The 21,776-nt window shown below is 37.6% G+C and overlaps 1 protein-coding gene across 1 annotated transcript in view; it reads left to right on the top strand.

The window, feature by feature from the left end:
* Positions 1-21,776, top strand: part of DCC (DCC netrin 1 receptor) — a 450,546-nt gene that overhangs the window by 299,088 nt on the left and 129,682 nt on the right. Inside the window, exons 12-13 of the mRNA XM_039322125.1 lie at positions 4,756-4,851; positions 15,192-15,430. Coding sequence (XP_039178059.1) covers positions 4,756-4,851; positions 15,192-15,430 — 335 coding nt within the window. The remainder of the gene's footprint in view (positions 1-4,755; positions 4,852-15,191; positions 15,431-21,776) is intronic.

Below are 21,776 nucleotides of genomic sequence, written 5' to 3' on the forward strand. Positions count from 1 at the left end.
TCCCCTATTATCCTTCTTTCTACTCCTCCTTTCTCTTTTTCTTTGCTCTTGATAACATGTTTTATTCTGTCTCTTTTTTCCAAATAACATTGCAGACCGCTAGCAATGGGATAAATTGCTCTTGCCATAAGGATTTTAATTATGTTTTTTTTGAAGGCCATACAAGTGGAAGCCAAGGGACAAAATGGCCCTAGGACTGCATGCAGTACCTGCTGTAGGTCTCAGGTTTGATTTTTGGCCTTGGCAATTTTGACAAAGAAAAATTCTACTTGAAACCATAGAGTACAACTGCCAATCATTGTGACCAGGATTGAGCTAAGGGCTCCAGTGGTCTGACTTTTACACGGCCACTTTCTATTGTCCAGTGCCCTTCCTTAATTGGAAATGTGCTGTTAAAATTTCATTCCTAGTATGGATACAAAGATTTAGCCCCCTCCATGGTTGTTCAACCAAAAAATGTTGAATTATTAATTTGAAATCCAGTCAGATTTAAGGTTTATAGCTCCCCATCAACTGACATGTGAGGCATGGTTTGAATGAATAATTCAGAGAACTCTCAATAAGTAGCATGGACATGAAGAAAACTGGTAGCTAAGAAAATGAATACGTTGATTAGGCTTCTAGCTTATGTCCAACCCAATAACACTAGCTGGTAGATTTCTTTTTTATGGACCAGGAGCAGCATTATATGGTTAAAGAAAAAAGGAGGATTTGTTTACAAAGAGCTGTCAATAATCCATAAATATTTTTTTTCCTTGTAGTTCTCAGCTAGTTTTGCTTCGAGACTCTTCTTCCTTCCTTCCTTCCTTCCTTCCTTCCTTCCTTCCTTCCTTCCTTTCTTTTTTTCTTTCTTTCTTATACAGTAAGAGTGGTAATTAAAGGCATTGCACTAAAACATGAGAACCATCATTAAAAAAGCACAATAAAGAATGCTCTTCCTGATTCAACTCAGAAAGTTCAGATTGCCCCAGGAATTGTTGATACAGTTCCACAGAGCAATCATCGAGTCTGTCATCTGTACTCTGATAACTGTCTGGTTTGGTACAGCAACCAAACAGGACTGGTACAGAGTCCAATGGATAGTTAGGATTCCAGAAAAAAAAAACAATTGCAACCAGTCTGCCTTCCATTGAGGACCTATATTGTTATGGTTCCAGCTAATGAAACACTTCAAAGAACTTCCAGGCATTGATTTCCCTAAAAGTCTTTTATTGATTCAAAATGTCGGCACAGGCATAACGGGGTCTATGCTAAGATCTAAGTTCTCTTCCTCTGAGCAGTTAAATTATCAGCATGTTCCCTCCCTAAATTAGCTGTCATATATCACATTATCCAATTAGTGTGAAGGTCAAAGGTTTCTTTCCTCTTTCTTTCCCGGGCTTTACCCCCACCCTCTTCTGCTCTCTATTAACCCCAAAAATACCAGACAGTTCTGCATATTGTCAAAGTAAGAATATACAGTATTTGCACCCTTGACATATATATTGCATGGGTCAAAAGAAAGGCTGAGAAAATATCTACAGATCCCTCATATCCTGGGCATAAATTGTTTCAACTCTTCCCCTCAGGTTGTCACTACAGGGCATTCCGTGCCAAATATCTAGACACAGGGACATGTCATCATCTGCTGAACTCCTAATCCTCACACTATTGCTTTATGTCTAAGTATATTTATTCATGTTGTATAGCTACAGTATTATTATCCTTTTCATTTCTCTACTACTCCCTCTTACTGGAATCATATTATCATTATTATTACTCTGTTGTTTTGCCTTTACTTTGAAACCTTCTGCACTGGAGACAAATTCCTTGTGTATTTAATCACACTTGTCTAAATAAAGTGTTCTGTTCCATTCCGTTCCATTCCATTCCACTCAATTCCACTCTATAGATTGTGAGTTCTAGTCCTTCCTTAGGCCCTAAGGCAGCTGGGAAGCTTTGAGCCAGTCTGTCTCAGTCAGCCTTAGAAAGGATGCAATATCAAAACACTTTTGAAAATGTTGCCAACAAAACTTCAGGGTCTTATCCATGTAGCTGCCAGAAGTCAAGACTAACTTGAAGGCTATGTATAATACACCCACAAACACACTTATACACACACGGTGTACATTATATAGAATATATATACATGCATATACATATATATAGGCACACACACTGTACAGTACTCTATATACTGTACACTGTGTTTATATAAGCGTATTTGTGTGTATGTTGCACAACATTGCTAAGATGTTGCTTATATAATATTACCAAAGTTAAGTGCTTTAAAACACTCATTATACCACTTCAAGAAAGTATTTTGTCAAACTGAAGTGATTATTTAGAGTTATGTTATACTTGAGATGTTTTTTTCTTTCTTGCCTCATCATGAAACTTTATAAAATGTAGTTTTAAGAATGTCTATAGTAGCGAAGAGAAATGCTGAGTCCAATTAGTTGAGAATTGAAAAACCTGATTTCTAAATATAGATATGTATCTTTAATGATATTTTTCATAATACATTTCTTCTGCACGCGGAGGTGACATGCATAGCTCCTACCATCAAGTCAAGCGAATCCACTTTATTTTACCAACTGAGCAGCTGAGAAACTCTCAGCAGTAACAAGATGGATTTCTTTTTAATGAATATTTTGAGTAGGTCTCCTATCACCAAGAAACTGGCAGGGGTGATTATTCAATAGCCAGGCCATAGCAATGAGCAATAGTTTAAGATGTGTGCTGTTCCAGTGATGTATGCCATGTGTGATGGCAAGTTGCCTCTCAGAAAGTGGTTACAAGGTGGACTGTTGAGCTGTTCATTGTTTTCCCGGCCAAATTTATATCTATTCACTCTCAGAGCAACAAATGTCCTCAGGGAATGGTCACCTTACAGTTTGTTGCCAAATTATAATGGCTAATGTGCCAGAGTAAGAAAATTATTTTATATAGAGCATAAATTAATTTAATTTAAATAATTGTTTGATTTAAACATAGTTTTAATGAGTTGCCCTTCACAGTCCATCTTTTTTGTTGTAGTTGTTGTCCTTGACATGTCTCCTTTTTGGAACACAACTGCTTCCATAAGGACAAATATTGGTCTTCATTTTAAAAACATCGTTCATGGAGGGGCATATTTGTAGCTCAGGGTTGAAAGGAAAGGTCCTTGGTATTCCCTGAGTTTGGTTGCGTCTTGCAGACGTTTCATTACCCAAACTAGGTAACATCATCAGTGCTAGAAGGGAGAGGAGTTTTCTCTAGGTAACATCATTAGTGCTAGACTAGTTTATTACCTAATTTGGCAATGAAATGTCTGCAAGAAAACAACCAAGTTCAGAGAGCACCAAGAACCCCCTCACTAAAAAAGATTATGTATACTTGCCAGGATTCATAAGGAAGGGGTCGTGATAAAAACAGAAAAGGAGGAAATGAAATCAGAGACTGTATGATGACTCTTAAAATTCTCTGGTGAAATCTTCAGAATTCTCACTGGGCCTAGTTGAGACAACTCATGAAAAGTGTAACAGGTAGTTCTGAACTTAAAACATTTTATAATCCACCAAATAAACTACAATTCATCATATACGGTCAGGGATTAAATAAAATGGGTAGAAAAAAAATAGTTTCCTACTATTTCCAGTAGCTCAGCAGTTATTTATTGCTCCTCTAAATGAAACGGGGAAGAAATGAACAATTTTATTTCATCTTCTTTTTTTCTTAATAGCCTGGAAATATGATTGAAAATTGATTTTGAACATTAGATATGTGCATGAGTTAGAAATGTATGAATCATTCTGAGCTTTTTTTAAGATTTCATTTTCTTCTGGCATGCAGTTAAATTTTATTTATTTGCTTATTTATTTGTCTGTTTGTTTGTTTCATTAGGTTTTAGATGCCCCCCAATACCAATATGCAAAGTGCAATGATATATAATATAATACATACAGCACAATATCAGTAATCATAATCAATGCATGTACCCTGGATTCTAATGTAAAATGTACCCTAGTTTTTAATCTCTTAAAATAGTTTCATGCTTTGGGAGGTTCAAAACTCCTCTATCCAGATTCCAAAGCTGAGCCTTTTCTTAATCCACAGACCATAAGATAAGGTAGCTTAATCAAAGGCTCCTCAAAAAAGCCAAGATCCAGCTTGATAAATATAAAACATAAATATATTTGGTTGCTCATTTGAACGAATCAAGGAAAATCATATTAAGTATGCATATAGGTATGTATCTTAACTACATGTTATAAGTGTCAACGCTGCTAACATTGGATGTTTTTGCATTGACAACAGATGGAAATGTAGCCATCTTTCACCTTTTGCTTTTAGAGTTAGATGATGCTGGGAGGGGTGTGTGTGAATGAAGTCTAGCTAGACATAACAGCACTAAACTTAGTGTGAAAATCAAGGTTATTGAGCCCAGAGCTGATAAAGAATTGGCGGGCTGGAGAGCTGGAGAGGAAGCCCACACTTCAAACTAATTGGGGAATGTGATTTATGACTGTTAATTGGAGGAGGGAATTGTTCTTTGATACTATATACCAAGGGGAGGGAAATTCAGTTTTTGGCTTCGATTATGCAGTGCCGATATTATGTTACTCAAATAAAAGTTCCTTTAAGGTAAACAATGCCTTGAAGTTCTTTTGAAGAGTTTCATCTGTCGGAACCATGTCATTAAGCTGCTTTGATCTAGCAAGCAGGTTTATGATTCTTGCCCAAATCTGCTTCTTTTTGTTAACTCTGTTGATATTATATTTGCTTCATTTACAGAACCAAGTTCCCATTATGTCATATCTCTGAAAGCATTCAACAATGCTGGGGAAGGAGTGCCTCTTTATGAGAGTGCTACCACCAGATCACTGACAGGTGAGTTGGAAGGGATGCTATCTTTATCCTATTTTGTTTATTCACCCTCTCTCCTATAGCAACACATATGATTGGGTAAAGTAAGTATATTTCTTTTAATGGCGAGGACTTCATCCTAAGTGCTGGGATGGGGGTGGTACAAATCTGGAAGTTCATTCTCAGAGACATTACAGTTGACTCAGAAACTGCAAGTGAAGGAGGGAGCTGATCCCACTAAAACTATGGTGACAGCATGTTGAGACCCCAGAAAGTGCGCAGAGAAGAGCAACAAGGATGATTATGGGACTGGAGGCTAAAACATATGAAGAACGGTAGCTGGAATTGCATATGTCTATTTAATGAAAAGAAGGATCCGGGGTGACATGATAGCAGCTTTCCAATATCTAAGCGGCTGCCACAAAGAAGATGGGGTCAACCTATTCTCCAAAGTATCTGAATACAGAATGAGAAGCAATGGATGGAAACTGATAAAGGAGACAACCAACCTAGAACTAAGGAAAAATTTCCTGACAGCAAGAACAATAAACCAGTGTAACGACTTGCCTCCAGAATTGTAGGTGTTCCAACCCTGGAGGTTTTTAAGAAGAGAACCATTTGTCTGAAATAGTATAGGATTTCCTGCTTGAGCAGAGGGTTGGACTAGAAGACCTCCAAGGTCTCTTCTAACTCTGTTATTCTGTTAATTGAGCTGTTGTGCCTGAGATGACTTTTTCACACATTCTCATCACAAAATGTTGAAAACCATACCTGGACGTTCCATGTATAAGGCACTAAGCCAGAATTGCTCAACCTTAATTTATTGAATTAAGACAAAGCACAGTTGTCTGGGTTCACACAAGTCAAAACTAAGCCAACCCGCATCATCACTTAAAAAGGATGTGTGAAATCTGGCTATCATATTTAATGAGTTGTGTCTTTGTGACACAATCGTGCTATCTAGTTTAAGTACCAGGTCTTTTACACGCATACTCTACAATCTTTTGAAGAAATTCAGTGATGCTGAAAACAGTATAAAATGCAAGGGTCCATACGATGTTACCCTTCCTTCTTCCCCTCTTCCAAAATTTCCTAAAGCTTTAGGAAGCTACAACTAATTAACTATAGGAGGTCCTCAACTTATGGCCACATTGGGACCAGAATTTCTGTTGCTAAGCAAGACCATTGCTAAGTAAGTCATGCCTGATTTTATGACATTTTTTAACCAAGATTGTTAAGGCAAATAACTTACCAGTGGATACAGTCATTAAGCAAATTCAGCTTTCCCCATTGACTTGCTAGAAGCTGGCTGGAAAGGTCACAAGCAGCAATCTTGTGAACCTGCGACACTAAAACCATTGCCAAACACCCAAATTTTGATCTATCGTCCATGGGAATGCTGCAGTAATTTTAAGTGTGAGGACTGATCAGAAGTCACTTTTTTCAGTAACATTGTAACTTTGAATGACTGCTAAATGAAGGGTTGTAAATCAAGAATTACCAGTAGTTAGTCTGTTGTTTCCATGGAACAATCATGGGAAGTCAGCCATCACATGTCCTATTGTACCTCTTTCTCAGGGTAGAATAAAAATACTCTTATCTTTCCTTCAATCATATATTCCCATAGGTTGCCAGTAGGACATTCCCGAAGAAGCCAGATTTGGCTATTGGGCCAGAAGTTCACCAAAGAGTCCATGCACCATGACCTTTGTCCCTTCTTGTCTGGGCTGCTATAGAAAGAATTGAAATTGTCATGTAAAGTTGCTTCCACATCTTTTAAAAAAAACTGGATCCATTATGCCTTTAAAAATGTACAAAACTTCCATTTATGGCAGTGGTTCTCAACCTTTTTAATGCCGCGACCCCAACCGGTCGTAAGTCAAGGACTGCTCAGCTGGTGCAGCACCGTTTGCAGAATGGGACTTTTGGCGGGCTCAGCAGGGCAGAGGCAGCCTGGACAATTCCTATTGGCTATTGAAAGCCAATAGAATTAGACTCTATTCAAGAGAGTCTATTTTATTGGCTTTCAAAAGCCAATAGAATAAAAGGGAGTAGCACAGCTAAGGAAAAGGGGGAAAAAAATGTCGCACTGCGTTGTTTGGCGACCCCTGTGAAATGGTCGTTCGACCCCAAATAGGGTCCCGACCCACAGGTTGAGAACCACTGATTTATGGTATGGCAGAATAACAGAGTTGGGAGGGACCTTGGTGGTCTTCTAGTCCAACCCCTTACTCAAGCAGGAGACCCTATACCATTTCAGAAAAATGGTTGTCCAATCTCTTCTTAAAAACCTCCAATGTTGGAGCACCCACAACGTCTGAAGGCAAGTTGTTCCACTGATTAATTGTTCTGACTGTCAGGAAATGTCTCCTTATTTACAGGTTGGCCCTCTCTTTGATTAGTTTCCATCCATTGCTTCTTGTTCTGATTTCATGTGACCCCCTCTTTGTGACAGCCAATGTATTTAGCACTTTGTGGCATGCCAATGTACTCTCATCCCACATTTATTAGAAGAATAAGTAGGAGGAACATTATTGAGGAATCAATAATGTTTTTCCACTGTGCAAATACTTCTAATGAAAATATGGATATTAATTAATAGTAATATCATATTGCAGGCTACCAGAATGGTATGGGAGTTCCTTTCCTCATAGCTCAGTATTCTCAGCTCTGCAAAGAGGAATAATGAAGGTTGAACCATTTACACAACACTTACCCGCACCAGAATGTGAAATTACTACTTCTCAGTTTGAGAGTACTGTGTCATTCATGCATTCAGCCAATGAGCTCCCTCATTAGAGATGCTACGACAATTACACAGAGTCCATCCATATGGAAGCAGCTCTGTTAATACGTGAATTAATTATCCTTCTGGTCGGAAATGAAAAACCTGACCTATCCACCTGAATATGCAGCAAAGTCCATAACAGCCCCTTTTGATAAATTTGACTACCTACTAAAATGAGCCAATTGTGTCAAGATTCAGCTGGAAAGACTACTGATGGAGCAAAATTAAATGATTATGCTGCAAAGAAATGTATTATATTTTCACTGGTGGCTTTAACTCCACGTAGGCTTTATATTAATGATCTCTACTCCAGCCATTTTACATTTCAAAATACCAACTGTAGGGATAATTTGAGGAACTGTAATGCCAGAACCCCAAAAGAGAATGAGGAGAGAGGGAGAGTTTCTTTTTTTTTTTATTGAAAATTTTTAGATTTTACAAAACAATACAGTTCCCTTCCCCAAGCCCCCCCAACCCTCCCATACCCTCCCCCCGACCTTCCCAGAGCTGAATAGAGGCTTAATTAAATTTTTTTCAAAAAGTCTTAAAACAGATATAAACCATAAACAAATCTAAATACATTAATTAAACAAGTTGTAAAATAGTTAACAATAGTATATATATAAAAAGACAAAAATACAAGGAAATACAAGAAAATAGGAAGAAAGAAAAAGAAAAGAAATAAAAAGAGAGAGAAAAAAAAGAAAAAAAAGAAAAATCTATAAAATCTGTAAAATATCTTAAATTTTAAATATAAGTTATTGAAAAGCTAAATAATATTTTTATATCCAACTTATATTGTATAAAGTCTATCCATTTTTTCATACCAAAAAATACTTCTCTTGCGATTGATCTTTCAAGAAAGCCGAAATCTTTGCCATTTCCGCCAAATAAGAAACTTTAAAAAACCACTCTTGCAAGGTAGGCAAAGATTCCTTCTTCCAACATTGCCCTACTAACAACCTTGCCGCTGTAATTAAATTTAACATCAATATAGTCTCTTTAGTATCACAATCAGAAACAATACCTAACAAAAACAATTGTGGGGTAAATTTTACCCTTCTTCTAAAAATTCTTTGGATATTCCACCATATCTTAATCCAAAAAGCTTTTATATTTTTACATGACCACCAGATATGATAATAAGTAGCATCCAAACATCCACATCTCCAACATTTAGGCTGTAAGTCAGGATACATACGAGACATTTTTTGTGGATCAAGGTGCCATCTATAAAACATTTTGTAAAAATTTTCCCTTAAATTTTGGGCTTGTGTAAATTTAACATTCCTCACCCAAATAATTTCCCAGGTATCTAATAAAACCGGTTCATCAAAATTTTGTGCCCATTTGACCATACATTCTTTAACTAATTCTGCTTCTGAGTCCAATTCTACTAACACCCCATAGATTCTCTTAATATGGGTTCGTCTTTGATCTTTTATTTGTTTTGATAAATTCTCATCTTCTCTAAGCAAACCCACATTACGATCTATCTTCCACCTCTCCACTATTTGTCTATAATGAAACCATGAGTAAATAATATTTTCTTGTATTAAATCTTCCAAAGATTTTAATTGCCAGTTTTTACCATCCCATCTAAGTAATTGTACATAAGAAACACTATCCATCTTAACTCCTCTCCTTATCCCTTCTATCACATGCCCCGATATAGCCCATAGTGGAATTTTAAAATCACTTCTATAATATTTCCTCCAAACCCGAAGTAAAGAAATCCTTATAATGTGAGATTTAAAAACCCTATCAACCTTGTTATTAAAAATTAGATAGGCATGCCATCCAAAAGTAAGTCCCAACCCTCCAAGAGGAGTATTTCTACATTTGTTAAATTAACCCAGTCACTTATTAATGTTAAAACCACAGCATCATAATACAATTTCAAATTCGGTACCTTGAGTCCACCTGGGAGAGGGAGAGTTTCTTAACATTTATTATTCTGCTAAACTGAAGTTAATTAGCTCTAGACAGCAAAAGCACAGATGTCAGCCAGAGTAAGAAAGTGGGGTCTCATTCAGAGATGGGACATCCGTAGTAATATAAGATACTACAGTTTCCACCATTCACATCTTCTCTCCTGACTCATCTTTCATTCAAGCTCAATACTGGCGTGTTCCCAATGGTCCAAGTTTCGTAAAGTTAGAATAGGAACATTAAGATGCAATCGTGAATAATAGAAAGTAGAATTCAGAAAGGAGCAATAACTTGAGGACACAGAATAGAGGAAGCCCTTGACTTACAATCATTCATTTAGTAACCCTTTGGAGTCCCATCCCATCCATGTTGGAAGCACCAAGATGCTTCCAGTTTGTAACTATTAGCCAGTGACATCATTGTTGCCTGGGGACAGCTGGTTGGGGGCTCCTTTCATGTGCCCACTGAAGTGGTACCCTTCTATCCACTTGAGATTGCTCACTTTTGAGCTGCTAGTCTGGCAGGAGCTTGAGTGAATGACAGGAACTCACCCAGCAGCACTTGGTCTCAAACGCAGGCTTGCTGATTTTCAACCCAGCATCCTAACCATGCGAGCCACCATGTTCCTTCCATTTGAAGTTATAACAGCACTGAAAAAAAGTGACCCAGAACTGGTCTTTGCACTTACAACTGTACCCCATGGTCCCGTGATAAAAATTTGGGAACTTTGCAACCAGGATGTATTTACTACAGTTGCAGCATCCTGGGTTCACGCGATCACCATTTTCAACCTTTCCAGGCAATGACTGACAAGCAAAGTCAATAGGCGATGCTGGATTTGCTTAACAACCGCATGATGCATTTAACAACTACAGTGATTAATTTACCAATTTTGGCAAAAAAAGGTTGTAAAGTCAGAGATTATTTGCTTAAAAACTGTCTTGTTATGCTACTCTGGTCCCAGTGATTGCCGTAAGTTGAGGATTCCCTGTATGTGTTTCCTGCAGAAGGCCCCAGTTTCATAGCTTTCCATCAACATCTTGGAAATATCCACAGCTGAGAATTATTAGTTGGAATGGATACTGCTGAGCCAGAAAGATTAGTAGCCCAACTCACAAAAAGTGGTTTTATATTGTCACTTGGGCATCAGCATTTCAAATTGTTTTCCATAAGTACAGATTATTGTAAGATGGAAAAAGTTTCACAGGAAGACAAATGTGACATTCTTGTAGCACATTAATGATAGGTTATAACTCTTGGATCTGCAATGTCAAGATGAGACCATGTAAAAAAGAGACGGTATGAAGGAAGAGTTTCATAAATAGTTTAATAAAATGGTTCAGTGAATATACTCAAATATAGCTTGTCTCCTGCAATAAAAAAAAAATCTTACTAGGTAGTTTAAGGAAAATGCTCTTTTCTTCTCATTTTTCTTGGAATAATACTAACCTGTCTTAAGGAGTGTTATAAGTTATGTTTAGACAGTAGAAGAGAAGTTGCCTGAAAAATGAACAACACGATTCATATTCTTAATATAGTACAGTATTACTTTTTCCCACTGCTGCAAAATGTACAATCTAATCATTCTCTTCTCCTGGTGCATAGCTCAACCTCTTTAAAGCATTTGTGTAGGAAGAAGGTTAAGTCAGGGAGAGCAAAAAGTGAAAAACAGGAAAATTACAAACTACATTTGTTCATAAGAAATAAATGAAGCAAACTACAACAGGCTCACTCCAGGTAGCTAATAATTCTAGCATTTTGTGAGCTATTTCCACTAAAAAAAAATACACCCTTGAGAAAAAACAAAAAACAAAGAAAGAAAGAAAAAATAGCACCTCATCTCAGTCTCCAAAATACTCGTTATACAATGTTCCTGATTCTTCTTTGTCTTTTGAAGCCTTTACAAGGATACATTTATCTGAAATTGTGAAATTATTTTTCCCCTTTTAAAAATGTTTTAAAATATGCTACCTCCCCAACTGGGTAGCTAACAAATAGATTATTTTATGGGAATCAAAGGAAAAGCTCCCTTAATTATCAAACAAATTATCCTTAACTTTAGGGATTCCGGGACCAGATATCACTTTCTCTGGAACTTGCTTTTCCTTTGCAAGTGTGGATTTAACCGAGAACATGACCCTTTAGAACAGTGGTTCTCAACCTGTGGGTCGGGACCCCATTTGGGGTCGAATGACCATTTCAACGCAGTCCGCCATTTTTTCCCCCTTTTCCTTAGCTGTGCTACTCCCTTTTATTCTATTGGCTTTTGAAAGCCAATAGAATAGACTGTCTTGAATAGAGTAATTCTATTGGCTTTCAAAAGCCAATAGGAATTGTCCAGGCTGTCTCTGCCCTGCTGAGCCCGCCAAAAGTCCCATTCTGCAAACTGGTGCTGCACCAGTTGAGTAATCCTCAACTTACGACTGGTTGAGTAGTCCTCGACTTACGACCAGTTGGGGGGTCACGGCATTAAAAAGATTGAAAATCACTGCTTTAGAAATAGCTTATGAAGAAACTCAGAGAAACAGGTAGTCGCCGACTCAAAACAGTTTGTTTAGCAACTGTTCAAAGCCACAGTATGATGATGCTGAAAAAAATTACAACGAAGTCTTACACTTATGACTGTCACAGCAACCCAGTGCTCATGTGACCATGATTCTGGAGCTTGGCTACTGGCATGTATTTGTTATGACCCAGGTTGTCTAAACAGATGCAAGTTGCAACAAAGTCCTTTATTGCTGTGCTGTCCCATGACAAATGGTCTTACAATGGCCAGTAAAGCTCCACACTAAACTTTCCTGAAGGCAGCCACCCACAGTCAGTGTAACACAGATCCACAAACTAAAGCTAATAATCACCAGAGCCAATTCACAAAGCAAGGAGGAAGTCTGTAATCCAGAAACAAAATGCAAGTCCACAGGGCAAGGTCCGTAAATCATAAACAAAGTTCAAGGTCCACAAGACAAGATCAGGAGTCCACAAGCAAGGTTTGGTGTCCATAAGCTAGAAACACAGTCCAAAGCAGAGTTTTTCCAAGGCCGGGGAAGTGCGTGCCAAAGTAAAACAATTGTTCCTCATGAAGACACCTTCCCCCAGCCTCTGATTAAATCAGCTCAAGCCAGATGTTCCTTGTGAGGAGGGGTGGGGTGGCCTCCTTTGAGGCAGCCTTGCAGGCCTCCTTTGAGCTTGCCTCCGCTCCACTCTCCTTGCCCTTGGATCGAATGGGTGAGGTAGCTATTCCTCATCAGAGGGAATGTGCTACTTCTCATCCCCACTGCCTGTTTGCAGCCGATCCTCCCCTGTGTTTATGAGGGCAGGCAGCTACCCATCTGATCGACCACCTCCCCCAATGCCAGAGGGGCCTGGAACAGCATCCTCCTCAGCCCCTGGATTCTCCAAACATTCCAGGGGAGATATGCCATCCCCATTGGATGGCCCTAACTGTTATGGTTCCGGCTAATGAAACATTTCAAAGAACTTCCATGCATTATTTTCCTAAAAGTCTTTTATTGTTACAAAATGTCAGCACAGGCACAACGGAGGGATGCTAGGATCTAAGTTCTCTTCCTCTGAGCAGTTAAATTATCAGTATGTTCCTTCCCTAAATTAGCTGTCATATCTCACATCATCCAATTAGTGTGAAGGTCAAATGTTTTCTTCCTCTTTTTTTCCCCAGGCTTTACCCTCAACCCCCCTTCTGCTCTGTATTAACCCCATAATTACCAGACAATTCTATATATTGTCAAAAGCAAGAATATACAATATTTGCAGCGTTGACACTAACCCTAATTCCTCCTCCTCAAAACTGGGATCTGTTGGGTCATGACAGTATTTATGATGGTTGCAGTATCCATCCAGGGTCATTGGTTGCCATTTGCAACCTTCCGGAAGACTTTCAATAAACAAAATTTTAATGGAGGAAGCTGGATTCATTTAATGGCTGTTGATTCAATTAACTGCAGTGATTTGCGTAACAACCGTAGCAAAAACGGTCAGTGGCAGATCTTGGCTGGCTGTAAAAGACACAACACTGAAGCTGGGGGAGTTGTATAGAGCTGGTGGTCAGCATTGCTTCTGGCTATCATATAACCAAAATGGGAATTTAAGGTGGGGAAGGACTTTAAATCTTTCTTGATAACTGCACTGTTCATATCTGTCTGAATTCAGAATAGGTGCAAAATGTTTCACATAATAATTTTGAATCATTAGATATGGCTTGAATAATACAGTATGTATTGTTACATACAGAAATGGAAAAGGCCTCTGATTTAAACAAATCAGAAATCAAAAACATTGCAGTTCTGATGAAGACCCACCTAAGTAGAAGGAATACATCTCTTTTTTTCTCTCCCCTCTCCCTGCGTAATATCTACTGATTGAAACATTTTCAATCCTGACTTTATAAGGCCAACTGAATTTATCAAGCCACCAAGGCAAAAACAAAAATTGACTGATACATAGAAAGAGTTGGGTTGTTTATCCCTCAAGCACTTGGTCTACAAGATTTTGAACAAAGCAACTAAGCATCATCAAACATAAATCATTTTAGCAGCATCAAATCAGGGAAAATGGATCTTTATTCCAACCACAGCAGCACCAAAGTACTCATTCTATAATTTGCATGGTCCATAAAGGACCAAACTTGTCCACTGGACCAGAAGAATCCACAGGTATCATCCCTTTTATCAAAGTGATGAAAGCAGCATCACACAGTTGCACTGAAAGCTCTCCATCCTTTTGTATGTCCCTGTAACATTGTGATGCACATATGAAAGGGATGGAGCTTGCATACCACTCTTTTCATCCTTTCCCCCTTATTCATCCCATAAATGCACTTGACCAAAGTTTTTCATTTTAATTTTCTTGCATTTTCCCCAAATATTCACATCACTTTGATTCTGCCTCAACATCCCCTATTGTTTAGTATTACTGTGCCATTTTTAAAACTCTTCCCACATATCTTCTCCTTCCCCCTCCCTTCCTTCCTTCCTTCCTTCCTTCCTTCCTTCCTTCCTTCCACCCACAATTATATTTCCTTTTATTGTGTGGCATGCTATATCAAGCGACATAATTTTCTTTAAAAATATCTATTTATTTATTAAATTTATATATCTATATAAATAAATTGTATTTATATCTATAATACAACCATCTGGAGTGTAGCCTGCTTCCACATACAATCAGTTGAATTATCACATCCAATTTCTCATAATGGAATATATTGTGTTTATAAGGCTTTCAAGTCTATGCCATGCCTTCCAAATGTTGCAAGGACTTTGAAACTTATGTATAAGTTTTAGATTTTATGGTAAATATGTGCACATGCTTTTGAGGCAAGGTAAATGTTGCAAATTCAACAGAATGGCAGGAGGGAAGAAAACTGTGTATTCAGTATGAATTTAAGTGTGCTTTTTATCCCAGTGAATTTGTTCACCATAGTGTGACAATTTTTTCTCACTGATTGTTCAATTAATGGCTGTTTTTTTCTATTCTTCTCATGTTCTCCTCCCATCATTCTTATTCTCATACATTTAACACATTGTAATGTGCATCTCACTGGCGGTTGTTTTGTCAATTTATTTGACTATTCCACATCTTTGTTTTTAATTTTGATATGGTCATTTTTGGTGGCTTTTTGACCCAGATCCCATTGACCCATTAGAAGTTGATTTTTATCCTTTGCTTGATGATTTCCCTACCTCAGTCCCAGATATCTCCACCCCCATGCTCCCACCAGTAGGTGTCCAGGCTGTTGCATTAACCCATGATGCTGTGAGGGTCAGTTGGGCAGACAACTCCGTTCCCAAGAATCAGAAGACCACGGAAGTTCGGTTTTACACAGTGCGATGGAGAACCAGCTATTCTACAAATGCTAAATACAAGGTGAGACCTTGGAAGTCATAATTTCCTCAACCTTTATCTGTATTTGTTTGAGATGGACAGTTCATCATATATTCCACAATTCCAGAAGCAGAGAATACTGTAATCTAGATCAGGGGTAGGCAAGTTTGGCTCTTTTATGACTTGTGGACTTCAACTCCCAGAATTCCTGAGTCAGCATGGCTAGTCTAGACCATTGTCAGAGTCATCAATAGTTTAGATAGGAAACCAATAAGTGTCTTGAATGATCAAGATGTAAACAATAAAAAATATTGAAGCACTGTGTGGTCCTTGCTGCTCTCTGAGCTTGGTGGTTTTCTTCCATAATTTTCTTGCATAATGTTTCATTATCAAACTAGATAACTTCATCAGTACTAGATTAGTTTCATTATCTAATTTGTTAATGAAATGTCTGCAAGAAAACCACCAAACTCAGAGAGCACCAATGACCTTACAGTTCAACCCTGAACTTCAGATATTCTTTTCTGACAGTTTTGAAACACTGCTAACAATTTGCAATTGTTGGGATGGATAAATCTGTCAAAATAAATTTTGCTCATATTTTCTTATCCATCCTTTTTTCAAATTAGTGTGTAATTGTAAAATCATTTGAAAATAGGAAAGCCACAAGTATAAGATATTTTTGTCTGTATTTTCCATGATATACACATTTTTCTGCCTTTCCTAGCTTAAACATTTTTTTTCATAGCTTCATTTATTCAGGGTGCTGTAAACTGAATTGCAAATTCAGAAAAAATGTAGACAGAAATTTATGCTTACTTTATTTTATTGCTTTAGAATAAGACCAAAAAAATATATGTGTACAAAAAATGTAATATATAAATAATTTCAGCTCCTGTATAGTTTTGGGCAGTAAAACCAACTATATTGCAAGCCAAAGGATTGAGGAGCACATTGCAGCCTTATAGAGTCATAATTCTATTATCGGAAAGAGAAAGTAGAAACCAAAAATGCAGCTGGCCTTGCATACTATGTTTATTTGGGGCAATTTTCCTTTCCAGCTAATGCCAAGAGTAAGAAATGTGCCTGAGCACAGATGACTGGTATTATTCATTACTACAGCATTTTATATACAGTCTGCCAGTGGTTCATAAGAAAACAAAATTTAGTTCAAAATAAAATGAAAACCTAAAATTAGAAGGAAAAAACATCCACCTAAAACAAATCAATACCTAGAAGTCTGTATTTTCATTTCCTCAATAGCATCTTCATCTGTGCATAAATAGAGACCATGGTGGTCCAGTGGTTAGAATGCAGTATTGCAGGTTAACTCTGCCCGCTGCGAGGAGTTCAATCCTGACAAACTCAAGATTGACTCAGCCTTCCATCCATCTGAGGTTGGTAAAATGAGGAGCCAGATTGTTGGTGGGCAATATGCTAATTCTGTAAGCCGCTTAGAGAGGGCTGTAAAACACTATGGAGTGGTATATAAGTCTAAGTACTATTGCTATAAACATGGTTGAGGAAAATTATTATTCTTGCTTACCTGTAAAGGAAAAAGGGGTTTTTCACTTGCTCTTCTCCATCAAAATGGTGACAGTTTGTGATTTTGTGATATTAACTGAAGCAAGGTTTACCTGTGGGCAGTTGTCTTCCTGAAAAATTCTGAAAATTTTAGAAGGATACTAAGAAAAGAATTATTTAATTTATTTATTTATTTACTAATTATTTAATTAATTAATTAATTAATTTTATATAGCCACCCAACTCACACACAGGTGATTCTGAAGAGCTTATAACATTTTTTAAAAATCTACCATATAATAAAATAAATTGATACACACACACTGCCCCCTATTTCAGGAACAGCACCTTCAAATCAGCCACTTGATCAGCTTCATCTCCATATGTGGTCCTCGGGCCTGGTGACAAAATCACATTTTTAGGGCATTTTAGAAGAGCAAGAGGATGGAGGCAAACAGTACCTTGGGGGGGAATGATATTCTATTGAAGGGGCCAACACCAAGAAGGGCCATTTTTGTAGGTGTCTTACGAAAGCATTTGGCTGACATTAATATGGTATGTGCTAAAATATGAGGCCGAATGTCTTATATTTCAGTCTATCCACAGTGCAGGCACATCCCTATTTTTAGGAAGGATTGTCTCTGATTCCCCATTATGCATCTTGCTTAAAGTTTTCACCATTTGCTGTCTTTTTTCTGCTGCATTCTATACCACAAAGTTCAGCCAGTATGCTGAATTGGATTTCTCAATTCATCCATTTTCTGGTTTCATGTGGTTACATTGAACTGACCCAATGGTCTTAATTCACACAACATGCTAAGCTTCCCTACTATCCACACACCTGCCATAAAAAAATAAAATAAATCCCAGGGTAAAAGCCAGCTAAGTGCAGTATGCAGTAAGCAGTGTGAATGAATTTGGTAGTCTTGGTTGAGCATGTGGTGCAAATCCCCCAAATAAGTCACTAAGCTGAATTTTATATGCACACCTACAGAGAGAAAGATTAAACTACTGAGTCAGATCTCTCTTGCAAAGAGTTTGCATATTTAAAAGACTGTTCATCAAAAGTCAGATTGAAGGAATCTGTATAATTTACCAAAGAAGCTCTCGCTCTTTCCGAAATAAAGGCCCAATCCTGATAAACTGTGACTATTGGAGCGTTTGATATTTACATAACCTTTCATAATTTCTCCACTCTGCTATCAGCGTTCTTCTTATCCAGATCATCTCTGAAAGAAAAATTATAGGGATTTCCCTTGGCATAAAAACAGTCACAAACTTAAAATTAGAATTTAACTTAAAAACATTCTTGCCACCAAGTTGCAAGTATTTTGTAAGTGCAAGTACGTTGCAGAAGAAAAAATGACCCCGTCTCATCATTTGTTCCAGTTCAACCTGATTATATTGAAATTATGAACTGAAGTCAATTATATTTACTTCAGTATAACCTCAGAATGTCTTAGGGACCCCCTGAAATGGTGCTTTGGAAACAACAGTGCTCCATCAGTAAATAAACATTAGAAACAAAAGTAGAACTTTTCCATTAGTTATAAGTATAGTGGCTAAACATAAAGAACATTGATGAGAATGGAAATTCATAGTTGATCCATTGTTCCCATGTTAGATCTTTAGGAAGAATGCAAAAATGTCGAAGTGCTGTTCATTAACTCATCTGTCTCCTTTTCATTGCCATTTTGTTCCCCAAATTAACAGTTTATTTTTTCATGCCCAACATAAAATGCAGAACTTTGTTGGCTTGAGGATAGAATTGCAGTCTTCAACTTCTCTCAGGGGTTGTATGATTTCATGAGTTAGATCCAGAGTCTACCCTCTCTCTGAGATTTCTCCCGTTGTGGCCAGATTGATGGTTATTTCTCCATGGAGAAAAAAATAACCCGTCATTTCTCCATTTACTATATGTTGAGAAATGCAACAAACCCAACGTGAAGGAAGAGGCAAATCTTTTTTTTTGCCAAATTGTCAAGAGGAGGCAGATTTTGGAAAGGAGTAAGATTTCATGAAGATGATGATTATGGCATTTTTATTCCATCTTTTTAAATGTCTTTTGGTCAACTCAAGGTGATAAGCATACCTAAATATCCAGTCTCCTATTTTCCTGGCAACCCTGTGAGGTGAGGTGAGCCCAAATTCATCCAGCTTTCTCTCCTGCCTAAGGGAAGACTAGAATTCAGTTTTCACATTTCTAGGCCGGGACAATTAACGAGTGGAACAACCTGCCTCCAGAAGTGGTGAATGCTGCAACACTGGAGGTTTTTAAGAAGAGACTGGGCAGCCATTTGTCTGAAATGGTATACGGTTTCCTGCCTGAGCAGGGGGTTGAACTAGATGACCTCCAAGGTCCCTTCCAACTTTATTACTATTATTATTATTATTATTATTATTATTATTATTATTATTATCAATCATCGCACAGTCAGCCAGATGTTCAGACTGGATTTGGCATTTTGTCTACCTATCGAGTCCTTACCCAGGACCTGGGATAGGCAAATGTGGATGTTTGATGGTATTACAGGTATCGTCGCAGGATGGAAGCAGTTCCTAATAAGGCCGCCTTTTGCAATTGACTAATAGCAAAATTTGTCAATGCCAATGGTGTTCAAGTGGTGCTCCAGTTGTTTTGGGATTGCACCCAAGGAGCCTATGACTATTGGTACTACCCTTGCTTGCTTTTGCCACAGTCTTTCTATTTCTATTTGTAGGTCTTTGTATTTTGTTATCTTCTCCAGTTCTTTCTCTTCTATTCTGCTGTCTCCAGGCACTGCCACGTCCACTATCCAGACTTTTTTGTCTTTCTTATCGACAATTGTTAAGTCTGGGGTGTTATGTTGCAGGTGCTTGTCTGTTTGAATTCTGAAGTCCCAGAGCAGTTTAATTTTATCATTTTCTATGACTTTCTCTATTTTATGATCCCACCAGTTTTTGCTTACAGGCAAATGATATTTTTTGCAGATCTTCCAATGCACCATTGTTGCTACTTTGTCATGCCGCTGCTTGTAATCAGTCTGTGCAATCTTCTTGCAACAGCTTACCAAGTGGTCCACTGTTTCTTCAGCTTCTTTGCATAGGCGGCACTTACTGTCTGTTGCTGTCTTCTCAATTTTGACTTTGTATGCATTTGTCCTTAAGGCTTGGTCTTGTGCAGCCAGAATTAGTCCCTCGGTCTCTTTCTTCAATTTTCCTGCTCTTAGCCATTGCCAGGTTTTATTATTATCTGCTTTCCCAGCTATTTTTTTCATGTATTGGCCATGTAGTGCTTTGTCTTCCCATGCCTCTATTCTGTTCTTCATTTGGTCTTTCTTGTAGGCCACTTTGGTCTCTCCAGTAGTTAGTAAGCCTTCCTGATATACTAATTTCAGTGCATCTTCATCATTGTTCTTCAGATATTCTTCCAAAGCCATTTTTTCTTCTTCAACCATCTGATGTACTTGTAGCATTCCACGCCCACCTATTTGCCTTGGTAGATAAAGTCTATCAATGTCACTGCGTGGATGAAGGGCATGATTCATTGTCATTATTTTTCTGGTCTGCCTATCCATTGCTTTTAGTTCTGCCTGAGTCCAGTCCACTATTCCAGCTGTGTACCTAATGACTGGGATTGCCCAGGTGTTGATTGCCTTTATGGTATTTCCTCCATTGAGTTTGGATTTTAAGATCTTCTTCACTCTCTTGATGTATTCACCTCTAATCTTTTTCTTGACTTCAGTGTGCTTGATGTTGTCAGCTTGAAGGATACCCAAGTATTTGTAGTACTCTTCCTCATCCAGACTCTTAATGTTATTTTCGTGGGGCATCTTGATTCCTTCAGTTTTCACTATTTTTCCTTGTATTATTATTATTATTATTATTATTATTATTATTATTATTATTATTATTATTATTATTATTATTATTATTATTATTATTATTATTATTATTATTATTATTATTATTATTATTATTTTGGATCATCGCACAGTCAGCCAGATGTTCAGACCAGATTTGGCATTTTGTCTACTTATCGAGTCCTTACCCAGGACCTGGGATAGGCAGATGTGGATGTTTGATGGTATTACAGATATCGGCGCAGGATGGAAGCAGTTCCTAGTAAGGCTGCCTTTTGCAATTGACTAATAGCGAATTTGTCAATGCCAATGGTGTTCAAGTGGTGCTTCAATTGTTTTGGGATTGCACTCAAGGAGCCTATTATTATTGGTACTACCCTTGTTTGCTTTTGCCACAGTCTTTCTATTTCTATTTGTAGGTCTTTATATTTTGTTATCTTCTCCAATTCTTTCTCGTCTATTCTGCTGTCTCCAGGCACTGCCACGTCCACTATCCAGAGTTTTTTGTTTTTCTTATCGACAATTGTTAAGTCTGGGGTGTTATGTTGTAGGTTGTTGTTGTAGGTTGTTGTTGTTGTTGTTGTTGTTATTATTATTATTATTATTATTATTATTATTATTATACCTCAACAGGAACTTTCTGCTGACTTTTGAGGGCTTGGGTCATCTTTGTGTCATTGTTGACTCCTGGACTAATGGTGTGTTAACCACTACATCAAACTGGCTTTCTCTAAGTATTCATGCCCATAGTAGATTTCTTATGAAAATTTGAATTTAGGAAAAGCTAAGTTATATCACATCAAAGGCATCTTTATCCCAGTATTCTTTTTCATACAATGGTTAATGACCTATGAGGAGTCTACAAGCAGAACATGGAGTCAATAGTCCTTTTTTGGCTGAATCCGAATGGTATATAGCTATGGATATCGTTGAAGTATTTCTTTGAATAGGATAGATAATAAAAATGGTTGTGACTGTTATGGCTTTCAAATTTATCTGAAAATTCATGGGGACAAGTGATG

This window comes from Crotalus tigris, unplaced genomic scaffold (genome assembly GCF_016545835.1).
Source record: "Crotalus tigris isolate CLP2741 ecotype Arizona unplaced genomic scaffold, ASM1654583v1 scf7180000023830.6690815, whole genome shotgun sequence".
NCBI lineage: Eukaryota > Metazoa > Chordata > Lepidosauria > Squamata > Viperidae > Crotalus > Crotalus tigris.